Source organism: Haemaphysalis longicornis, unplaced genomic scaffold (assembly GCF_048455015.1).
Source record: "Haemaphysalis longicornis isolate Haplotype H1 unplaced genomic scaffold, Haemaphysalis longicornis Haplotype H1 scaffold_3, whole genome shotgun sequence".
In the NCBI taxonomy this organism is placed as follows: Eukaryota; Metazoa; Arthropoda; class Arachnida; order Ixodida; family Ixodidae; genus Haemaphysalis; species Haemaphysalis longicornis.
The window spans coordinates 69,287,104-69,309,702 of NW_027526335.1; the positions used below are offsets into that span (position 1 = coordinate 69,287,104).

General features: G+C 48.8%; 2 protein-coding genes across 2 annotated transcripts in view; one reads left to right on the forward strand and one right to left on the reverse strand.

Annotated features, from left to right (window-relative positions):
- Positions 1-22,599, forward strand: part of LOC144175259 (uncharacterized) — an 81,965-nt gene that overhangs the window by 22,434 nt on the left and 36,932 nt on the right. The window lies entirely within an intron of this gene.
- Positions 17,349-21,048, reverse strand: LOC144174582 (xyloside xylosyltransferase 1-like). Its single transcript, XM_077703355.1, has 2 exons — positions 20,043-21,048; positions 17,349-19,295 (listed from the first exon to the last, which is right to left on the reverse strand). Exons 1-2 carry the CDS (start codon positions 20,472-20,474, stop codon positions 18,522-18,524), a joined length of 1,206 nt encoding a protein of 401 aa, XP_077559481.1. The 5' UTR covers positions 20,475-21,048; the 3' UTR covers positions 17,349-18,521.

A 22,599-nucleotide genomic window follows, 5' to 3' on the forward strand; every position in this document is an offset into this window, starting at 1 on the left:
AGGTCAGGAGTGCCGCGATGGTAGTGAGGGCGGTTAATTACCCTACGCAGAAGCCAGAGGCTATCATGCGTGCCAACATTTGGCCGGAAGCCTGTTTGGGCAGGGTGAAAATACGGTTGGACATATTCCAAATAATGTGTGAGCCGATTGTTGATAAGGCGCTCAATCAATTTGCAAATAACGGGCGTGAGGGATATCGGCCTAAGGTTCTTGATTTCACTGGAATGCTTGTTGGGTTTGGGAATAGGAAAAATAAGTGTTAGTTTAAGGTGTTCTGGCACTTCTCCGTGCTCCCAGAGGTCATTGATCTGACATAAAAGGTGTTCCAAGGCCTCAGACGGGAGGTTTCGGAGGTGCTGCCACGTGACACCGTCATGACCAGGCGCAGAATGAAGCCGTCCCTGGCGGATTGCGATGCGTAACTCGGCCATTGTAGAATGTAGCTCCAAGTCAGGGTCAGGCTGAGGAATATCAATAATTGGAAGTGGAGCGGGGGGAGAGGTGGAAGCATGGGGAAAGAAGGTACTTATAAGTCGCTGCTCCACTGTTGATGGGTCTGCGCTGAGGGTTAGGGTAGCGAAAAGAGGGGTTCGTTTGGCAGTCTTCTGAGTGAGGCTGCGGTGCAGACGCCAAAGCGCCGGTAAGCCTCTCGCGTGACTGAGGGTGTCACATAGAGTTGTCCAATAATATTGGTTTAGCTCTTTTTGGTGAAGAATACCTTCCTCATATTATGCATTTGGAGGCCCCTGCGAGCTGCTTCATCTGCCTTTTCATTACCTGGAACACCACAGTGGCCCGGAAGCCACTGAAATGTCACTTGGTGCCCAGTGTCTCTGGCCTGGTGGTGCAAGTAAGTTATTTCACGAGAGGCGTGTTCGTGAATGCTGAAGCAGTCGTTGCGCAGTAGACTTTGGAGGGCTGCCTTGGAATCTGTGAAGATGGTCCATTGCCCCGGCGGTTGGCGGAGAATGTAGTGTACGCCTGGCCGCAGTTCCTCCGGGATCTTCATCTCGTCCACTGGACAGACGTTCTCTTATCGTCTCGAGCGGGCAACGTCATCTATGTCAGCCGAGCTTCACGCCATCAAGGCAGGAGGAGGAGGAGGAACAAACGTTTATTTTACATATTTAGAGCAGATGGGCGGCCGCCTTAGTCCAGGTAGCCGCGTGCTGTCGCTGCTCGGGTGGCCCGCTGGATCAGGCTTTGCTGGTCCTGCAGGTCCGAGCTGGTCAGCGCGCATTCCCACTGCTCGAGAGTAGGTGTGGGGAGTGGGGAGGGGTGGTGTGGGCAGAAGAATACGAGGTGGGGGGTTGTGTCTGGGGTCTGGCAGTCACGGCAGTTATAGGTGAAACGGCTGGGGGAGAGATGGGAGAGGATGGTGCCGTTGTAGAATGTATTTGTTTGGAGACGTCGCCAGATGCGGGATTCTTCGTTGGTGAGTGCAGGGTGTGGGGGAGGGTATTCTCGGCGGGTGTGGCGATAGTGCGCTAAGATGTCGGAGTAGGTGGCTGGTAGTGGCTGTAGCGTGTCAGTCAGGGTGTCCAAGTCGCCCGGCCTCGTCGGGAGTGCCCGGAAGTGAAGTTCGCGGGCCGCAGCATGGGCTGCTTCGTTCCCGGGGAGGGAGGCATGACCTGGGGTCCAAACGATGGTCACGTTAGGAGGTGATACTACGGCTTGTAGAAGCTTGAGGGCAGGTGGAGGAATTCTTCCAAGGAGGTATCTTCGACAGGCTTGCTGCGAGTCCGTGATAATTGTGAGGTAGTCGCACGTTGCTGTATGCATTGCTAGGGCTATTGCAGTAGCTTCCGCTGCAGATGGGCAGAGGTGGCGGTATGTGGCCGCAGTGTATAAGGTGCCGTTGGTGTCGGTGACCACTAGGGTTGAGTGGGAAGTTGAGTGAGCGATGTCGGTGTAGCGGGTGTCGTTGACCGATGAGTACTTCTTCTGTAGGTAGTGAACACGAGCGTTGCGACGTCCTTTGTTGTACTCGGGATGCATATGTCGTGGAATGGGGGTGACTTTGATGGTGGCCCGAATATGAGGTGGTATCGGCTGTAGTGCTTCGTGGGGTTCTGGTGTAGGATGGCCTACATTCTGGAGGACTGTGCGGCCTGTGGGGGTGAGCGTAAGGCGAGAGAGTTGGCTGGTTCTTTGGGCTTCTATAAGTTCGGAGAGCGAATTATGTATGCCAAGTTGAAGCAGCAAATCGTAATTTTACGTGTCCGCAGTTAAAAATACCAAGAAATTGCCGAGCGCGCGCACATGAGCGCGGGCCTCGCGGCGACCGCCGGGCAGTTAACAAAACCAATAAAATGCCTAGTGCTTCCGTGTGCCTGGCTCGCGACAACCACCCAGCGTCCGCTGCGGACGTTTAGCTACAGTGGCTAGAATAGGAAAGTGTGATGACCGGGCCCTCTCCCGCGTGACGCTGGAGGAGGAAAATCCAGGTGGCGCTGTCGCACGATTACACGTTCGCTGCGACGGCGGCGGAATATGGAGCACGAATATATTTTCTTTCATAGCTATTCTACGTGGTCGCGCAAACTGAGATGCAATGAATGTCGTATTTTAAAGTTGTACAATCGAAGTTTGTAACCGACTGGGCGCATTTTGACAGCCGAATATAGCCGGCTGGCTGGGACACTTATGAAGCAAATCAGAGAATTGTGGACTGGTAACTGGTGAACACGCATTTTATTTTCGACGTGCTCGTTACAAACAGACAAAAACTACTCACTTTTGGTGAATTTCTCATGATTCGTTCATAATTGCAAAGGCTCGAAGCCATCAACTTTCTTTGCTCAATGGGCCTTGCCTTTCGCTGATATTTCTTTTTGTGTGTGTGTGTGTGTGAAGAAATTCAACACTTTTTTTCTCGAATTGTCTTCTCAAAAGCGTTTTCGACGTTCGATTCTGCTGTTACGTGAGACAATTGAGCTTTAAATGCTTCTTCCTTTCACGAAAAGGCATGCCTTCTCCTTTTTCAATGCCTTCGTGTAAAAGTGCAGCTAGAGGACCAAAACGAATTTGATAGTCATGGACGGGGAGAGTGGCAGGCTTCTTCGTATGTCAGATGTTTCGTAAATGCTTCCAATGTCTGCAAGGGTACGTGTACGGGCTTTGGCTTTATCCTGCGCAGTGCGATACACTCTGTAAGCCACTGTGAATGGCGAAACACTCAGCGTGTGGTTTCCCTTATGTTGCCGAAGTAGGGTCAAGTTCTTGACAGAAAAAGAGCATGGGGGTTCTTCAAACTCTGCACTCACAGGGAAGTCACCATCCTTAGCTTTTTATTGCTGGGTGTGGCCGCGGGTGAGCTTCTCGCTTGACGCTTCCTGCTTGGGGAAGTTGTTTCGGCTGGTACTTCGATAGGAATTGAAATTGCGTGGGCACAGCTCCGGGGGCAACCGAGGCCTGCCCCTGTAGATTGAGACAGCTTCTCCGTTCACGGTATGTTCAATGTGCCGGGAGATTTACCTTTCGCCGAGGTGTAGCTCGCATACAGCGGTGTTTTCCTTATCAGTACGTGGTATTGCTCATCGCCACTGCGCCAATATAGACGCGCGTTCTTCGGAACGCCAAACAACGACAGTTTCTTTTTGCAGGACTTGTACACCGTAGAGCGGCCCGGCACAAAATTGTGGCTCTGCTTTGGCGGCAGTTAAACCTGCTACGGCACAGGAAACAAGCGGTGCTTCTCTCTGGTCAAAGCAGCAATCGCATTGCAGACGATCCGCGCGCGCCTCACCAGGCGACGTGTAAACGATCACGCGCGCCCCCTCGCGGATCCCTATCGGCGGCTTCAAAGCGCCTCATAGGCGCTGCATGCCGCTAATCACACTTTCCTATTCTAGCCACTGTAGTTTAGCCAAGCATACTCCCATAGGGATATTGGCCAAGATTGCGGCAACCGCACGGCAGCTAAAAACCAAGAAAATGCCGAGCGCTCCTGTGGGCATGCCTCGCGGTGACTGCCAAGCGTTCCCGGCGCACGTTTGTCAAGCCAAGCATACCCCTCGTAGGGAGATTGGTCAAGACTGGCCAAAAAACTCCAGCGTTCCCCGCAATCGTGGCAACACTTGTTCGGAACGAGGAAGACACGTCATAGCGTAAGCCCGTCCAAGGTTATGTCCAATGATTATCACTTTTAAAAAAAAATGAAAGAAGATCACACTTATAGCAACAACGATGGAGTAATTGATGATTGAATTGATTAGTTGTAGGATTTAACGCGCCGACGCAACGCAGGCGATGAGGCGCGCCGTAGTGGAGGGTTCCGGATTAAGTTTGACCACCCGGGGATCTTTAATTTGCCCCGACATCTCGTACACACTGGCATTTTTGCTTTTCGCCTCCATCAGAAAAGCGGCCGCTGCCGCCGGGAATCGAACCCGCGTCCTCGTGCTTAGCAGCACAATGCCTTAGCCACTGAGCAACCGCGGCGGGTAACAACGATGGAGTAAAGGTAGTTACGGCGGCGAGGAACAAGCAAATCGGCTGCAGTTGTGAACTTAAACCGTCGTAATGGTCGGGAAGGTAGCGTCCAGCTTCGCTACCTTCATGTCTTACGCGTTAATATCAGCTTCCTTCACTCTCTCTCTCTCTCTCTCTCCTCTCTCTCTCTCTCTCTCTCTCTCTCCTCTCTCTCTCTCTCTCTCTCTCTCTCTCTCTCTCTCTCTCTCTGTCTGTCTGTCTGTGTAGCACCACTGAGTAACATTTTTTGCATAACGTAAGAACGTTTTCTTGGGTCAATCCTACGTGTTGTATGTGTCAGTGGGGGTGGTGTATTTAATGTCGGTGTATGTGCGGGCGCAGCCTATGCGACGTTTAATTCACGCTCCGCATCGCGTCGATAGTGCCAAGCTTGTACCTGTACATGAGAATGGGATGTCGTTTTGTGAATGACTTCACGCCTGGCGTTTCATGGGCCTCGGGTTGGAACACAACCCTTGCCGAAATTTACCATATTTTTTTTCTATTTTGATGTCCCCCGCTCTAGTGAGTGCTGCATTATTTTCCTTTCATTCCTTATTCATTCCTTCTGATGACCGTTTTCATCATGCCTTTTTTAATCACGTGACCAAAAAATAGCTTGGAGCCAGGTATGAGCACCAACCTATGCTGCCTGTGTAGCGCTAAAGTACGATTGATTCGTCATTTCCACCCATGTTTTGATGTAAATGCACCCGGTGTCGTCATGTGGTAATGCGGCAGACATACCGAAGTGCAAAAGAGCTTCCATCACGGCTTGGCAGCACGACATGGATAATTAAGATCAGCACTTCTCGGTTAAGCGGTCTTCACTGCAGCTGACACTAGAGTCTAAACTTCGTGTTTGGTCCCATCATTGTGGCGTGTAGTAGCTCATCGCGTATGTCCTCATGGATCGCTTCTTACGACTGGGGCAACTTTCAGATTTATCTTTGGACTAGTAGATACAGTGAGCCGCAAGTATCATTACCTACGCTGTGGACACCTGGGCGCCCCAGAAGCCTCGTACGCAAGAGAAGGCCTTTGCGAAATACTGACCTGATCGATAATCTACAATACACACCCACCCATTCAGTGAGATTCCGACACAACGACTGCGTTATAGGCACAATAAATACACAGCCGGTACTCCCCATGCGATCCCACATAGATCGACATAGACCAAACAATTTTGCCGACACAGTTGTGGTGGATCAGTTTTACTGCCGTTGGCCTCTGCTTCACCCGGTGACGCTTCAGCTTCGTCGCATGATTTTGTTGGCATTCACAGCCATTCTCACGTGGCCCGTCGGAGCACTGTAGCCTGGTTCCCGTTTCCGTCGCTGACGACTGTTATACTGACCGAATCCGCCGGCATCTCGTGACCGGACGGAATTTGAATGACCAAGTTCATCTGGTTCGGTGAGGCGTTCTGCTGGCTCCGAGACTTCTTGCTGGGGACCGAGGTGGGGGGTTTTGGCTTGGTCGCTGCCACGGGCAGCAGCTGGAAGGGGAAGTTTCCGGAGATGTCTGCACCCTTGGAGCTCTTCTTGCCAATCGCTGCTGGGCTCCTCACCTCCAGGCTAGACGAACTGGATCGCCGCGACGACCGCGATAACGACGAGTCAGCGGACCTGACTGAAATCTGTGACGCAAAACTCATGACCGGTATGGGCCTCTCCTTGAACTCGCTTTTCCGGCGATCCCGGCTCGCTGCAGGCCCTACAACAAGCGATAGATTGGATTAGCCTTTGTGTAGACTCTGCCGCAATTACCTTAGGGCGCAGTAGATGGTTATACAGTTGGCCCATTTATCGCAGAATGTGCTATAAGGCTGCCCCATCAAGTATCTGCCCCTCCCGCACAAGACGACAATCGAGGACGCGAAAATTACAGCCCTTATACATCTGCATACGCTTTAGCGGATGTACATTTCTTTAGCAATCTGAAGAAAAATTCCTAGCTGCAATCTTATGATCCATTATATGTTTCCCCTGCGACTGGCTGTGTGTTTTACAGAAGGGAAGCAACAAAGCTACGATCACCTTGACGAACATGCGTAATCTATGAACTGGAAATACATAACTGGCTGTAGACTACGCAAGGTGACCAATCAAAGTTTTTAATTTTATTTTTTGCAAACGTCGAAAAGTTTTTGTTGTCTCCTTCAGAGGCAGCCGTAACCACTCATAAACTGTTAGCGTTTATGTCTTAACACGGAGGGGTTTTAATTCTAGCTAGCACGTGCGCGACATTCAAGATATGATAGATAACGTGTAGGACAGGGAATATACACCCTCCCTTTCCACTTGCCTTTAACCTGCTACTGACTCGTTTCCCCTCCAGCGTAGTCTGGGTTCAAAATTAGCAGTGGCTTAGCTTGGCTATGCCAGGATATACGTAGCGTGAGCTAAGGTTTAGCTGGTTATTCTTAGGTTTCCTGGTTGTCTAGGATTAGCTGATTATCATGCTTACTTCTGCTAAAACTATTTCCAAGACAATCCAATCTAATACAATCCAATTTAATCCAATCCAATACAATCCAATTTAATCCAGTCGCGGCGGCGGCGGCTCCGGTGCGCCAGCAGTGCGCCGTGAGACGCCACTGCTCCTCGCGCATGCGCAGCACGGCTCTCCAGGAGCCACGCGAAACTGGTCAACCTCGGCCAGTGTAGCTCACGCTACAAAAAGACGGGGGAGAGTGAAAGTGGAAGCCTTGGAGGGCATTTCGCTCCCACGCTCCTTCGTTAACGGGGTTAGGATCCTACACAGAGGACGTCACCGTAATAACTGCGGACACTGAGCCACTTTGTGCAGCTTTATAATCAGCTTTACCAATCTTGGGTAATGTCCTTCCTAAACTTATAGTGCGTTTTTTTTTTTTTTTTTTCAAGTGTTAAAATAATTGTTTTCGTTCTCCGAGACTGCAGAAATTTACTTTCACAACAGGTTTCTTATCTTGGGTTGGGAATAAGTGGAAACATGGTAGATTATGTTCCGCCGGTCGGTTGTAGGCAAGACGTAAACGATCGCAATTCCCTTTTTTACCCCACGCATTGAAATGAATATCTGCAAGATACGAACTCGACCTTACTGGAAACGTTTTGCCCTGTAGTGATGTGCTCAACCGTGCACCACTTACTGCTGGCATTTAGCTGGCAACACACTTGTACATTACTATTACGTAGGTTCTTTCTCATCACCGTCATCATCACCAGCCTATGAACGCCCAGTGCCGGGAAAAGGCCTCTCCCATAGATCTGCGATTATCCCGGTCCTGCGCTAACTCCGACCAATTTATCCCCGCAAACTTCTTGATCTCATCTGCCCATCTAACTTTCTGCCGCCCCCGACAACACTTGCCTTCTCTAGGGATCCACTCTGTTACCCTTAATGACCAACGGTTATCTTGCCTTCGCATTACATGCCCTGCCCACGCCCATTTCTTCTTCTTAATGTCCTTGACACGGATTTGTTCCCTGATCCACTCCGTTCTCTTCTTGTCCCTAATGTTACACCTGTCATCTTCCGTTCCATTTCTCGCTGAGTCGTCCTATATTTAAGTTGAACCCTTTCAGTGAGCCTCCAAGTTTTCAAAAGAAACTACAAGGTGGAGTTTCTTCTTAAGGTACGGTAAATACCAGCTGCGTCCTGTGCTGACATTTTCGCCATCACGGCTGCTTGCTTATGGTTCACACTGTTAACCCATACCTATAGCGTCGCCTTTTCTTCGTTTTAACACATGCAACACGCGTCAACACGCTTCCGGATGACCAATAACATCAGTTACGAAATGAGATACCATGTGCGACTGATATGGCGCATGATAGGCAAGGAGCTATTTTACTACTCCAGGACGTAAATCTCAATGATTATTTTCCTGCGTTTTTATTGCACTAATCCCATTAATTTAGAGACAAAATAGGCAGGTGACCAGAAAACTTCCCCAGGAGAACGACCTCTCTGTCTTTGCGCTGTAATTTAAGTTTGCTTCTCTCTACTCTCGAAATAGGTATTATGCGAAGGCAAATTCATACCTTCCGTGCCCCCCCCCCCCTCCCTGCCCGGTTATCGCTGCATATTAAAAAAGTTCTTCGCTGCCAATATCCTCCTTCATATCTTCTAGGCTGCAGCCTACCTGTAATTTTAAGAGTGAGCAATCTTTTATATCAAAAGAAACTGACGACAAGGAAAACAAAGGTAATCTGGTTTAGGCGGACGTAGTTTTTGTATCTTGTTGGAAAAAGGGGGGAGGGGAGAGACTTCAGGGTGCTTCGCTCTGGCAGGGCGTACAAGTCTCTTACTTACGCTGTTTGGGCCGTTTAGCACCACCAGGCTGCGACGACCCCAGCTGGCTTGTGAAGGATCCGCTGATGTGCAAGTCGCCCGAAGGCGTCACCTCGAACTGGCCCGCGGCCAAAAACAGGCCCCCCGACGGAGTCCTCTGCACGGGTACCGGACGGGCAAGCGGTTTCTTTTGGACCACCACCTCCGTGCTGCTTCGCCTACCCATCGCAGAACTAGAGACCGGTGACAGGTTCTGGGGCATCAGGTTCTGCGCCGAACTTCCGGGCCTCGGGCTCATTGTTCCGGCCATCTGAACCCCGGTGGTGGCGTCCTCGTTCGGCGCGAAAATGGTGGTAGGGAAAGGCGACGCTATCATGACGATGGCCGGCCGGCTAGCGGTGTTGTTGCCGTCCGTACTTTCGCCACCGAGCGGCCACTGTGCGTTCATGTCCTCTTGCGAGGACGTGACCTGTACGGACACTCTGCGGCCAAAAGACATGGCGGAAGTTTTTTTTTTTACCCCTTCGGTTGTACTCTGTCCCGGGGAAGTTCCTTTGTTTTCTTATCAGCCTCGAAAGCTTATGGGATTCAGACGGAAGGAGCAGCAAAAGCCTACGGTGAAAGAAGAAAACAGAAGGGTGAAAGGTAAAGATCGAAGTCATGTCCCTTTCATTGCGACGAAACAGCTCAAATAATCACTAGGAATCTCACTCAATATTGTTACGACACAAGAAAGAACTGGCAATGGCGCGCTGCGCCATAGAAGACCAACAGAAAACGACGACCTTCTGAATGTGGGATAGCCCCGGTGTGCGCTCGTGCAATAATCCATCAATGTTCGTGCCTTTCATTCGGTTCATCAATGTTCGTGCCTTTCATTCATTCGGTTCGTGCCTTTCATTCGTGCCTTTCATTCGGTGGGTTTTGGTCATTTTAGGGCGAAGCTCTTTGGCCGCCGTTACCTGAGCTTCGCGGGGGCGTCGTCTGTTTATGCCAGCCTAACCGAGTGGGCGAACGCAGCAGCGACGGAAGAACGAAAACTCAAAGGAGCATCTCGCGAAGGGCGTCATCTCTCTCGCCGCCTCCCGTTCACACTTGCTTCATGCGTCGCTGCCGAGGAGAACCCTCCACCTCACAGTTTCCCCAGTCGCTCTTTCGCTCGCCGCTAATCCGAACCAGGTGACATTTGCGCGGGAGGTTCAAACACGACTTGCAACGACACGCTGACCAGCGGCGGCGACGCGCTGCCAGATGACAGCAGACTGGCGCTCGCCGCCGTGCGTTCGCTAATCACGCAATCAGTTCCTGAAACACAGCAGATATGCCCCGTGACAGAGAATACTGCAGCGTGCGCTGCACACAAATTTCGCATTATGGAGTATAGTAATCGTCATTCATTTTTTACGCCCATCCGCGCTTCTGTTTATTTTTCGCAATCATGTGACAATGGCACTATCAAGCAGCCGACTGCGCAATTTGTCAAAGAGGCATCGGTGGAGGCGAGAGGAAAAGTAGTTGTGAAAGACGTGTCAGCGGTGGCGAGGAGGAGCCCCGGAGCGGCGCTGAGTAAATCAGCTTCACCAGAATGAAAACGGGGGGGTTAGACATATACCGCTTCGCAGTCAAAGCCCGTATTCACCGGGATTCGAACATAAAGCATCGGCTGCGTCTAATCTCACGGCCGCCGGGAGAATTACCTCCAGGAAATTCTCACGGCAGTTTTCATAAAAGCTGGCTGGCCTAAAATTTGCTGAATAATATTACGTCCCAACGTAACATAACATAACATAACCCCACCGAACCCAACGTAACCTAACCGAACGCGCCATAACCTATCGAAATCCAGCCCTACTGCAACAAGCTTAATCTAACCCAGCCTAACGACATAGAATAAAATCTATACTGAACGTAATTCAACCCATTCTAGAAGTCCTATGCGTCGATCTCTTGATATAGCAAAAACCAGACTAAAAAAATTACAAACAAGATCACGATGACCGAAAAATTCTGAACGCTAAAAAACATCGAATTGTCGGTTTCAAACCTGATTGATTGATTTAATTCAGAAAGCTAAAAAAAACATCCCATTGTCGGTTTCAAACATGATTGATTGGTTGATTGTGGGGTCTAACGCGCCGACGCAACGCAGGCGATGCGGCGCGCCGTAGTGGAGGGCTGCGGATTAATTTTGACCCCCTGGGCATCTTTAACATGCGCCGAAATCTCGTACACACGGGCGTTTTTGCTTTTCGCCTCCATCAGAAAAGCGACCGCCACGACCGGGAATCGAACCCGCAACCTCGTGCTCAGCACCGCAACGCCCTAGCCACTGATTCGCCGCGGCGGGTGGATTCAAACCTGAGCCTTCTCGTTTAAAACAAAGTAGTATATGACAACGCTACAGGGGCAGCTGCAAACGCGGCTTTTTAGGGAATATTTATCACATAGAATCTCCGAGTAGCGTGCTTAACCAATGAGAGGCGACTGCCGTGAGAAATTTCTGACGGTAATTCTCACGGTTGACGGTTTAATAGCCACTACCTAACCCTAAGCCACAGGCAAGCCCCAAGCTTGGAGTGAAGACGAAGGCAAACGCCAAGAAAGGCATGGGTCAGATACGCGACCGGTCATTTTCAGAGTCGAATTGTGCGCTCACCTTGTCCAGAGGGGCAGGCAAGAATTTTGAGGACCAGCCTTTCCCGGAGAAGCGGGTGGTCCTGACCCCCACCACGGCCGCTACCCGTGTCACGAGCTCGCCGGCACGAGTCGCGAGCCCAGCGATACGATAAAATGTTTCTTCCCAAATTCAGGACACCTATTAAACTGCAATTCTGGGGTATTCGAAGTGCTTTTTTTAAAAACCCGCTTGCTTTTCATAACCAGTCTGTGTTAAATTTCACTCACTTAATCTGATGCAATTGGGCGGGTCAACCTATGAAGGTCATTACCGTAATATTATGACGATGACAACGTTGACAATCATCATCATCCTATTTATGCCCAATGTGGGGCGAAGGCCTCTCTCGTAAGCTTCCAACTACTCCTATCTGGCACCGCACGAATCGTTTATTTTTCCCACGTTGTGTTATCACGTCCCCCCCTGGCGTTATCTATCGTGAATTTCTAGTCCTGTCTCTCGGTAGCCCTTCTTTTACTCTTGTGTTTCTCTCTATAGTATATCTCTCATCGGTTGTCAGTTTTTCGCTTTTTGCAATCTGCCCCTCCCAGCTCTCCCCCTCCCCTTGATCTTATTTGAGGTGGGATATCTTCTTATAGAAAAGTTAAAACATTTCACGTACCTTATCCTTATCATCATCGTCGTCGTTAACACCGTCATTATCATCATACCACGTATGCCTCGCGCTTGTGATGGAATTATTTGCCCCCCTTCTGCCCTTCGCTAACTTTATCTGACACAGTCTATGATACGCTCATCATGAATGCATACCGCTTCACACTTTGCACGATCCTAACCAGCTGCGGATTTATTCAGAGTCAGCTGCCGTGTACGAGGTTACTACGTTGGGGATGTACAGCGCTGGCCTGCCCCAATGCGATGCATGTCCGATTTGGTCAGGGGCCTGGTGGATTTGTCCATACTTGGCAAAACAGGTAATCAAATAGTTTTATTCAGTTAGTCATTCAGCAATTTAAATCAATCAATCAATTAATCAACACACATCAACTAAAACCATCACTATCACCAGAACTGCAACGCCATCCCCCGTGGAGGGCAGCTTTCGACACATGACGCCATGTTGTTGTCCAGGGCTTCATAAAATGAATTCTTAAAGTCATACCTCTCTATGCAATAAATACAAATCCACATTTTTGATGAATCAATGAGTCCCTTTTCTCTACATTACAAATTCAATCAGCTTTCATGAACATTTATTTACCTGGCGCTGAAATTCATAGCACTCTTTGAGTGGTTTTTACAAAAATCACGTCATTCCGCAGGTGCATTCGCTGAAGTATCTTGCTGTTACATACACTTCTGCTCTTGATTGGCATACACATATTAACGCATCAGTCACAAAAGTGGAGAGAGCATTTAATCGCATGAAAAGGCTATGTGGAAAACGACCAGGAATGCGCCGGAACACACTTTTGTAGTTGTACCGATCCTACATCCGGCCAGTCATGGAGTTTGGGTGCGTCTTGTTTTGCAGTTGCCCTATCTACAAACTGCGACCGTTATACCTGTTGGTGAGGCGCATACTTCGATTTTGTCTTGGCCTTCCCCGGTTTGTCTCGAACCGAGTTCTGTACTTAGAGGCACGCGTTCCTGAACTCAGGGTCCGCTTTCTCTTGCTGGCGGTTCAAGCTTACCTCCGCATGTACGAAGCCCCCTCTGGAGCTGCCAAGCCTGTATTTATTTGTGATTCGAGTTTATTTTTTACACCTCTGTGGCCTAAACGTATTTCCCCCCAAGTGCTATTCGTTCAAACATGCCTGGATTGTATTCCTGTTAAACTATATGAAGTTATTCCGGTATCCACAATTGAGCGAGAAATTGAGTTTTTCTTTCAAAACCCCTTCCCTTCGGCTGCAAAACTTCTCCCACACTCTCCATTAGCCGCTATTTTAAATTAATATTTATCCAAGTATCCTGCGTCTTCTGTGATTTATATTGCTGGATCCCAAAATGGCGTGAAAGCTGGAATTGGTATTTTTTCACAATCTCTAGATTGGAGTTATTCGCTACGAATCCGGGATTACACACCCATTTTTACGGCCAAATTTTCAGCAATAGCTCTCGCCCGGATTACACACCCATTTTTATGGCCAAATTTTCAGCAATAGCTCTCGCTCTATGCAAAGTACTGTAGCATGTATGTCATAAATCATCATATTATCCAATTCGATGGCAGTTATATCAGCATTAACTTCCTCTTACAACTCTCCATTGTACCGCACACTATTGTTTTTTGTTCCAAGGCACGTGAAAGAGGTGCGCTTGTCTTGGGACCCTGGCCATACGGACATCAGGGGCAACGAGCTAGCGGACCATTTAGCTAATCTCGCCGTCACAGCTCCCGTTCAATTCAGCATACCTAATCTGGCTCGTTTTGCATCTTCAAGATTAAGACAATATTGGCATTTACACGCTACTCGTTCAGGCTCACTTTTATCATTTGAAGAGTATCAACATTTAAAGTTCGGGTGGAATGTTCATTTCTGTGGTTCATTTTGTGAAGTGACCTTCACCGAGGTGCGCTGCAGGATTCCAAGGCTTAATTTCTATCTGTTCAGATCAGGACTTTCGCCTACGGAACTATGTGTGCGGTGCCAGGACCCTGAAGCAATCGAACATTTTTTTCTCGACTGTCGCCATTTCTCAACAGCTAGGTAACTGCTATTGAAGGACCCAATTGAGCGTTTGGGGTTGACTTTTTCGATTCCACTTGCATTTTCGGATGGCGCAGCAAATTTGGGGTTTGCAAAATGGGATATATATAATTGCATTCAAAATTTTCTTTCTGAATTGCTGAAGGGTGCTGATTAATGGGTAATTCGAGTTTTATTCATAACTAAGTTTTCTTTTGTGGCCTCTTTCCGAAAATAATTTAGTATTTTGAAGTCCCTACGTATTTCAACAACCGATTTAGCCCTGGCCAATCCCCCCTTGTGGGTACGTGCCTAAACCTATGAGGACATCATCATCATCATCATTGTCGCGCGAATTTTCACTCTTGCGTCCCCACTAGAGAGTGTGACGTTCTTCTCAATTGTGTGGCCGTGGACATCGTGCAATTCCTCTAAGTGGAGTACCATACCCTCGGACCAGTGAATGTGACGTTAAAACTTGCCTCCGAAGTCGTTACCTTTTTTTCGCCTTAATTTTGCCGGCACGTTTTCGCTTCTACCTGTCGGCTAAGATATCGCTGCCCATGAGCCATGGGGGATCACGTCCAGTGGGATAGAGCCCATCCGCTTCCTTTAGAAAATGATCTTCTGCAGTCTCGTTTTCGTGAAGACTTCATTTTCCAGCGGCGTCCCCTCAATTACCGTGGTCTCCTTCGGTGCGCTATGAAGTTCCTCGCAGTAAGCTCAATTGGAGGGGGAGGGAGAGAAGCAGAAGAAACAAACGTTTAATAAAAGAGCGGAACGGAATGTGACTGAACCGTTCCCGCGTGGGCGGCGTCCTTAGTCCAGGATGTCCAGGCGACATGCAGCTGTAAATCCGCCTGGAAGATTAGCTCAAGCCGATCCTCCAGGTTTGAGCGCTGGTTGGGGAGATTTGGGGGAGCAGAAATTCAATGATTGTAAAGACAACGAAGTGGGTAGGGTACATATTCCTGGGCTCCATAAGTTATTACGGGGTTCTCGACTGTTGTGCAAGAAATAATGTCTGACGGGAGCTTACGGAGGTCCCCTTCGTTTTCTAGGGTTTCCCTCGGCGACGCCGGTCGTATTACCTTCTGGGGCAGCGCCAACTGGACGAGGTCATGGTGTCCTGGTCATCCGGCCCTTATATCGAAGCAGGCCCGCATTAAGCGCCATTGATTTGCTCGAGTATTGTTTCCTTTGCGTGCCTTTTTGATTGCTTACTTACTTTGGCTAATTTTGCCTTTTGTACTTTTATTTTTATCTCTTCGATTTTATATTCGTTCCCAGCTTTTTCGCTGAAAATTTCCGCCACACAGAAACCTAGTACAACCATTGCACAAAAGTTATATTTTGCACAGAGAAAGGCGTCAACTCGGTTGCAAACACTACAAAGAACTTGGACACTCTGAATTCGCAATTGCGATCTGTAAGTCATTGTGAAAAGTTGCTGTGCGTGCATTTTAATTGGATAGCAGTTTCCCTTACATTTCAATAAGATATATTTCCCCCTTCCTGTGCCTTATAAAAGAGGGCCCGAACCCTCGTCAAGTGGACTAGCTCCACTTTTTTGCTCGGGCCTCCTTCCAAATGTTATTTGGAAAATAAATAGTTGGCTGCATCTAATCCCACGGCAGTCGTGAGAATTACCTCCTCGAAATTCTCACGGCAGTTTCTTAAAATGTGGCTGGCCTAAAAATCACTCAATAATATTCTCTCCCAAGGTAACCTAACATAACCTAACCTCACCGAACCTAATGTAACCTAACTGAACGCACCATAACCTACCCAAATCCAGCCCAACTGCAACAAACCTAACCTAACCCAGCCCAACGACACAGAGCACAACCTATATCAAACCTAATACAACGCATTCTATATGTCCTGTGCGTCTATCTCTTGCTATAGTAATAACCAGAATAAAAAAGCACAATCACGATGAGCGAAAACATCAAAAACTCCAAAAGCTTAAAAAAAGAAAACTTCGCCACTGCCGGACTCGAACCTGGGCCTTCGTATTCACAGGCGCAGCTGTAGAACAAAGATTTTAGGGAATATTTGTTCTAGAGAATCTTCGGGTGGCGTGTTTAGCCAATGAGAGGCGACTGCCGCGAGAAATTTCTGACGGTAATTCAGACGGTTGCCGTGATAATAGGCACTACCTAAATAGTTTGTATGGCTCTCGAACCTGATATAAAAACACGCTAAACTTGAAACTACAGAAGAAGCAAGCTTTCTTCTTCAGTAGTACCCGCGCGAGAAACATTCAACGGAATATTTCCAGATAAGTCACTTCCGAAAGAACTGCGATGAAACTGGAAGCTGCACGTGGCACTCGTTATTAAAACTAATTTAAGATATTCCAACACAAGTTCGACACAATAAACGCCGCTAATATTGGTGATTTAAATAAGCGGTTTGTCCAAAAAGCGTAATCTAATACCCGTATGAAACAAGGTAAGAACGCTGGTGATGGCACGCACACATTCTCCCGAATTCTCCACCACCGCTGCAAAAGTACACTAGCAAGCTTTCGAGCCGACGCTGCGCGTGTGTTATGAGGCGCACAGTGGAGTGTGGCTGAGGGTTAATTCAGAGCACCTGGGGATATCCGACGGGAGCGGAAATCTCCACATGATATGTATCAAGATTCCTGAGACAATTGCTGCTGCTTCGTAAGCAGTGAGGCCTGAATTAGATTTACAGTATCGAAAACTTAAAACATCATTAACGTTTTTCAGGTTTATGCTAAATATGTCCACGTACGTAGGCCCGCAAACACAAGTTTTAACAAGAAGTTTGGTACCTAGGAGAACGAAGGGTAGCAAAAATGAATACATAATAGCATGTTCTGAAGCCTTCGGTAACTGTTACGTGCCCTTCATACCTGGCATTACAAACGTATACAGATGGTGCAAATACTTCGAACTTTTTGAATGGTAGCGACAAAGGAACTACATGAATATTGTCCAGTCATAAGAAATAATTTCCGCAAACTTTTTTTTTTTTTTTTTGTGGTCGAGGAGAGCTTCGGACTCAAATGGTACCACGTATAAATGGTACATACGAGGTTTTTCTGAGAAAAAATACCGTGCTCTCTTGGGCAACGTGACCGCAAAAACGCCCGTGTGTACGAGATTTCGGCGCACGATAAAGATCCCCAGGTGGTCAAAATTAATCCGGAGCCCTCCACTACGGCGCGCCTCATCGCCTGCGTTGCGTCGGCGCGTTAAACCCTACAATCAATCAATCAATGGGCAACGTGACCGTACGTGTACACAAAGTGACAATCGCCAAAATCACACTTTTATTTTACGGCCGTGCGATGTGTGAGTGCGTGTCAGCAGGCTGCTCAGCCATAATTATTTTGATTCTGAAGAAAACAGTCATGTGAGTTCCGAAACACCAGCACCGCATTCCAGTTAGTGGCATTCTTTTAATTTTCCTCCTTCATCACAGAGCTTTCGCAAGAAGTGCATTCGCCGGGGAACGCCATTAATTTAGATGTTTGCGAGGCTTGAAGCATCGATGCACATGCTCTTGGAGATCATCATCTAAACAGTATACACAGTGAACTCCCCGCAACAACACCACTTCACTAACAGCCTACAACCGCGCACAGTCACGTCGGGCAGCATCGGCCAGTATATATCGCTATCGCAATATATTGCAAGAGGTTAAGGAACCCCGTCACGACAACCAAGGAACCATCTTAAAGTTGAACACATTCCTTTGAAAGGCATCCCAAATTTCATAGGAGTCGCAGTGTCAACTACATGTAAATCAGCCAGGGCTTTGTAGGTGAACACATTCCCTTGAAAGACATCACATGGTTCATACGAGTCGGGGAACCAGCTGCACACCTGTGTAGGTGAACAGATTCCCTTGAAAGGCATCCCACATTTCATACGATTCGGGGAATGGTGTGCGTGGCCAGGAATTTATAGGCTTGCACATTTCCTTGAAAGACGTGATGACACATTTCCCGCGTGACTCGCGGATTCTGTGGTACGCCACAAAAAGTCACGGCCCTGACCACCAACTTCCCAGGGCTGACCACGCAGTTCCAAATCCCCGTTAACGCCGCTAGAAGCACCAGTATGTTCAGCGTAGTCTATGGCAGTCAGCACAATGTGTTTTCAGGTTTCGGAATGCATGGAAAACCAATCCATTGTAAGCGTCTGTGCCACGCGAGGTTGGCTATCACACCTGCTGATCGCTCACAATAGCTTCCGCGCTGTAGTGGCTTATCTGTGCGGGAAGGAGGTGGGCTGCTGAGTAATCGCTTCGTCAGCTAACAGGTGGTTTCTGAACCGCCTTTGGTGGGCATAGAGCACGTGGCAAATCCTTTTCTGGCTAACTTTAAGGCATCCGCCCTCGAAGGGTGAGTCCGAATAGACCTCTCCAGCGCTGGACGCTCTCGTCTACCGCTCTCAACGTAATCGACTAGCACTCGATGCTGTTGTGTATGTCGGATAGCTGGGATACAGGTGCAAGGGAATGGTCTTCTTTCGTAACAGCTTCTTCCCCACTGTGCCTGGGTCGGGCAGCCTGGCACCACCATTGGCGTGGTAAATGCGGACCTTTCCCGGGCAGTTGTGGTAGGCGTCGAAGAGCGTCTTGTTCACCGTGTGTGCCCATCCGGTGTCCAGCTGACGGTTCCACGTGCAGTCAAGCACGTAGAACAGCTTCGGGTACTCCATTCCTATTAGAGTGAAGAAGTCCTGGTGCCCCAGCGACCCATTGAAACCGTACTTGTCGCACAGTGGAGCCAGCTCCGCGTAGGTCAGCAGCTTGTTGTACAGGTCCGAAGAACGCATAGAAGCCAGGTCCAAGAGCATCACTCCGGTGTTGAAACCCTGCTTTCCGGGCCTGGGCATGCCCACGTCCGTTCCGGGGTGCTGGTCAATGTAGCTCTGGAAGTCGAGCCGGTACTGCGGCTGCAAGTCGTAGCCGATGCCGATCAGGTTGTCATCGTTGAAGCAATAAAAGTGGGCATGCAATTTGGCCACGTCATCTTCGAACTCTAGGTCGAGGTCGATGAAGATGACGCGATCTAGGTCGACAAACACGCGGTGAAAGATCTCGGTTATGAAGAACATGTTGTCGTTGTAGCGTCCAACGTCTTTGGTGAAAAACAGCAGGCGCATGAGTTCGATGACTAGCCTGTTGCCTTCCTCCACTGCCGTTATATTGTAGAGGAAGAACTGTACACAAGGAAAGAAAGGAAATGCACCGTAAACATTACGTAACTGCTACTTGACACAATTTTTTTGCACATTTTGGAAGCTCGCATTGGGATAAATCAGGAAAACAAACTGAAGGAATTCGAAATAATGCCATTAATACAATCAATTAGCGAGGTATTAACGAAACCTTTAATGCGATAATGTTTCTTAGGTGACGCATTCATGTGTTTTCTTTTATGCGCGGGCTCAGAAATGAATGGTGTTTAAAGTAAATTGCACCTGTAAATTGAAACGACAAACGAAAACACTACCACCAGAACAGAACAGTGGCTCTCCGCACATGCCTGCACATTTAGAGTACACTTGAAATTGCCAGTGAATTCGTACACTTTTCTCTCCTTTTTATCCGCTACGTGCCTGCAGACAATTGTGTTGCCCTTCGCTGCTTAACGCGTGCTCATAGCGGGTATAATATCATAGGCTGAATGTTCAAACACGGTCGCTCTTTTTCTACTACCGCCAACGTACGAAGACGCTTTTATGCAGACAGTCACAGCTCCTAAACCTTTGGCCATAGAACTTAACATGAACCACGAGTAGTATCCTTGAGGATCCCAACCCAATGAGCTCCTGACCACGGTTCCTTACGAGGTCTCTTCAAGCACAGCTGACGAAAGACCAATTAAATACAACTCCGATGTTAGTAGGTTTAGGCAACCCTTGCGTGTATAAACCTACTAGTGTGGGACTCAACCGTCTACGTACCCGGAACTTCTTCTTGGACTCGACTTGCACGTTGTTAAGCGTGCGGCTGAGCCTCATGTAGCTCTGGGGATCAGCGAGCACGTGAAAGCGTACGGAGCTCTTGGTGTGCGACAGCATGCTTTTCAGGCAGCGGCTCATGATTCGCGTCACCTTCATGTTCCGGTAAGCCCACTTAGCCACAAACACCACGTCCACCACTTTCGAGAAGGCAGTCGATTCGGCGGCCGCACAAGAGACGGTGGTCTGCCCCGTAGTGCTTCTTTGAAATAGCGTGGGAGGGAGGGTCACTGGAGCAGGTGACGGCGAAGGTGAAGGGTTTGCAAGTTCGTGCCTGTACTTCGGAGGGACGCCCGAGATATTGCACCATATTATCACAAACACACCGATCACAAACAGGGAGTAGACGACCATGCGAGCCGCTATGGACTGCATGTTTGCTGCAGCACCGCCGAGTGCCTGGCTCTTACAGACCTCGACGACTGGTTGGCTGCCAGCAACTGGCGCTTTGGTTTGCGTCTCACGCCGCAAAACAAATACGAGTATATCGCTAGGCTATTTATCCTTCGGTTGTTGTTTGTCACTTTGACTGCGCAGATTTGGACGGCACTAACCGGGCACCGTCGTTATCTTGGGGCGATGACGAAGACGTCCTTCGTAGCTAGTGCATCTTTTGGCAATACCTCGACTCGCGGAAACACAGTACGTGCCATATAGCAGAGGCAGCCGAGTTCCTTGGCACGGGTTGGTGAATGATGGCTTCGTTTACCGCAGTTGTCGTCCATCTCACCGTCTATGACTCAGTTCCTTCAATTTCGTCCTCGGCGCAACGAAGGCTACAAGCGGATGTACCAACAGCAGCAGGTGTCGGGATCGTCGAGGGCGCTCGCTGGCATTGGCTTTGCAGCCCGCAGAAAGCGCACATATTGAAAGCTTCCTGCCCGGCCTCGGCGGCTGGAGATGTTCGAGCGCCGGCGGTGGGCAGTGAGCGTATGGCCGACGGCGGCGAAGGAGACCGGTCGGGCTTACGATAAACCGGTTCGCCGGCGACCTTCTTTCGGCGGCGGCGGCGGCGAGCGCTGGCATTGCGTTCTTTGCTCCTGGGTGGAGGTGGCGGAGGATTTCCATCGTCTGCCGTCTCTGTCAGACGAGCCACGCCAAGTCCAATGACCGGCGGTGACAGCGTGAACGTGGGCAGAGTACGAAAGTAGGCGCTAGCGCTTGAACTGAAAGTAATTCTCTTCGCCCAAATTTAGGGCTAGGTTTCAGCACAGCGGCTTCATTCCGGAAACGCCCATTGTTAGGTGCACACATGTCCCAGTTGAATTCACTAATTATGCGTGCATTTGCACTCTTTTCTGCTGTCTTTGTTTCTTCGCCAGCAAAAGAACTTGCGTAAGAAAGAGAACGGTAGTAGGGCTGTCCGCGTGAAGTTTTGAATCACACGTCGAATATGTTTGTTACTATGTCAAAACGTACGCTCACTTCACGAAGCTGCTCTGCTTAGAGAGCATCAAGAAGCGGATGGCTCATTTCGCATGGTATCGCATGCAGCTTAGTAAACCGAAGGCAAATTTCAAACACACGCAATTGTAAATCCCGAGGTCGCCCACAGTACCCGTAACAGCATAGTTCACTCTTTTCTTTGATGCTCCTCCTCACTACTCAAGGAATCTGCTCTTCCTTGCGCCTCGGCCTCAGTTCATAATGCCGATCTTTATGGGATAACGAAGCAATTTTTTTAGTTATGAACGGGGAAATGTAGAGAAGGCAGCTTTCCTCGACAATTAGAACAAAGGAAAACCAGCTGCCTTTATATTTATTTATTTATTTATTTATTTATTTATTTATTTATTTATTTATTTATTTATTTATTTATTTATTTATTATTTGGGCCTAACTATTACAAATAACCTTAACTGGGACACACATTACGACGACATTTGCAACAGAGCTTTCAAAAAGCTCTGCTTTCTGCTCAGAAAGCTGAGGCGGTCACCCCAAAAAGATAAACTAGAGGCTTACCGCACATTAATCCGACCAGTCCTCGAGTATGGATCATTTGTATGGTGTCCATACTACACAAAACATATTGAAAAAATTGAGCGGATCCAACGGCTCGCTGCACGGTTCATTGTTTTTGATTACAGACTCCAATAATCCGTTACTAATAAGTTAAAACAGCTAAAGTTAGAGCCACTCCAGAAGCGTCGGTAGATTGCCAAGCTGAAGTTTTTGTATCTGCTTTATCACAAAAAATTCGCAGCATATCCGCGGGGTGAATGATGATCAGTGGGCGAAGCTCCTGAGGGGAAATCATCGGTAAAACCGTGACTCTTCAGTGAAAGTTCGCCCACTACATCTGTGTCCGAACGTAACGTCTAGAAAGTCTCGTTTAAACCGCGCGTCGGCACCTTGGGGCTGAGCTCGCCTAATGCGTTTTGCAGACGCCTCACGAGCTCTCACTGCATCGGGGTCTGCCTGCCGATACGCGCGCTTTCTCGCCGCTTCCCGTTCTCTGACGTTTTGGAGATCCTCTTCGCGCTGCAGCCGTGCCGCT

Excerpts from the sequence above, each read along its gene's own strand:
- LOC144174582 (XM_077703355.1), bottom strand. The coding sequence starts at position 20,474 with ATGCAGTCCATAGCGGCTCGCATGGTCGTCTACTCCCTGTTTGTGATC. Across the intron at positions 19,296-20,042 it reads AGTCCAAGAAGAAGTTCCGG|TTCTTCCTCTACAATATAAC; the intron begins GTACGTAGACGG and ends CCTTGTGTACAG.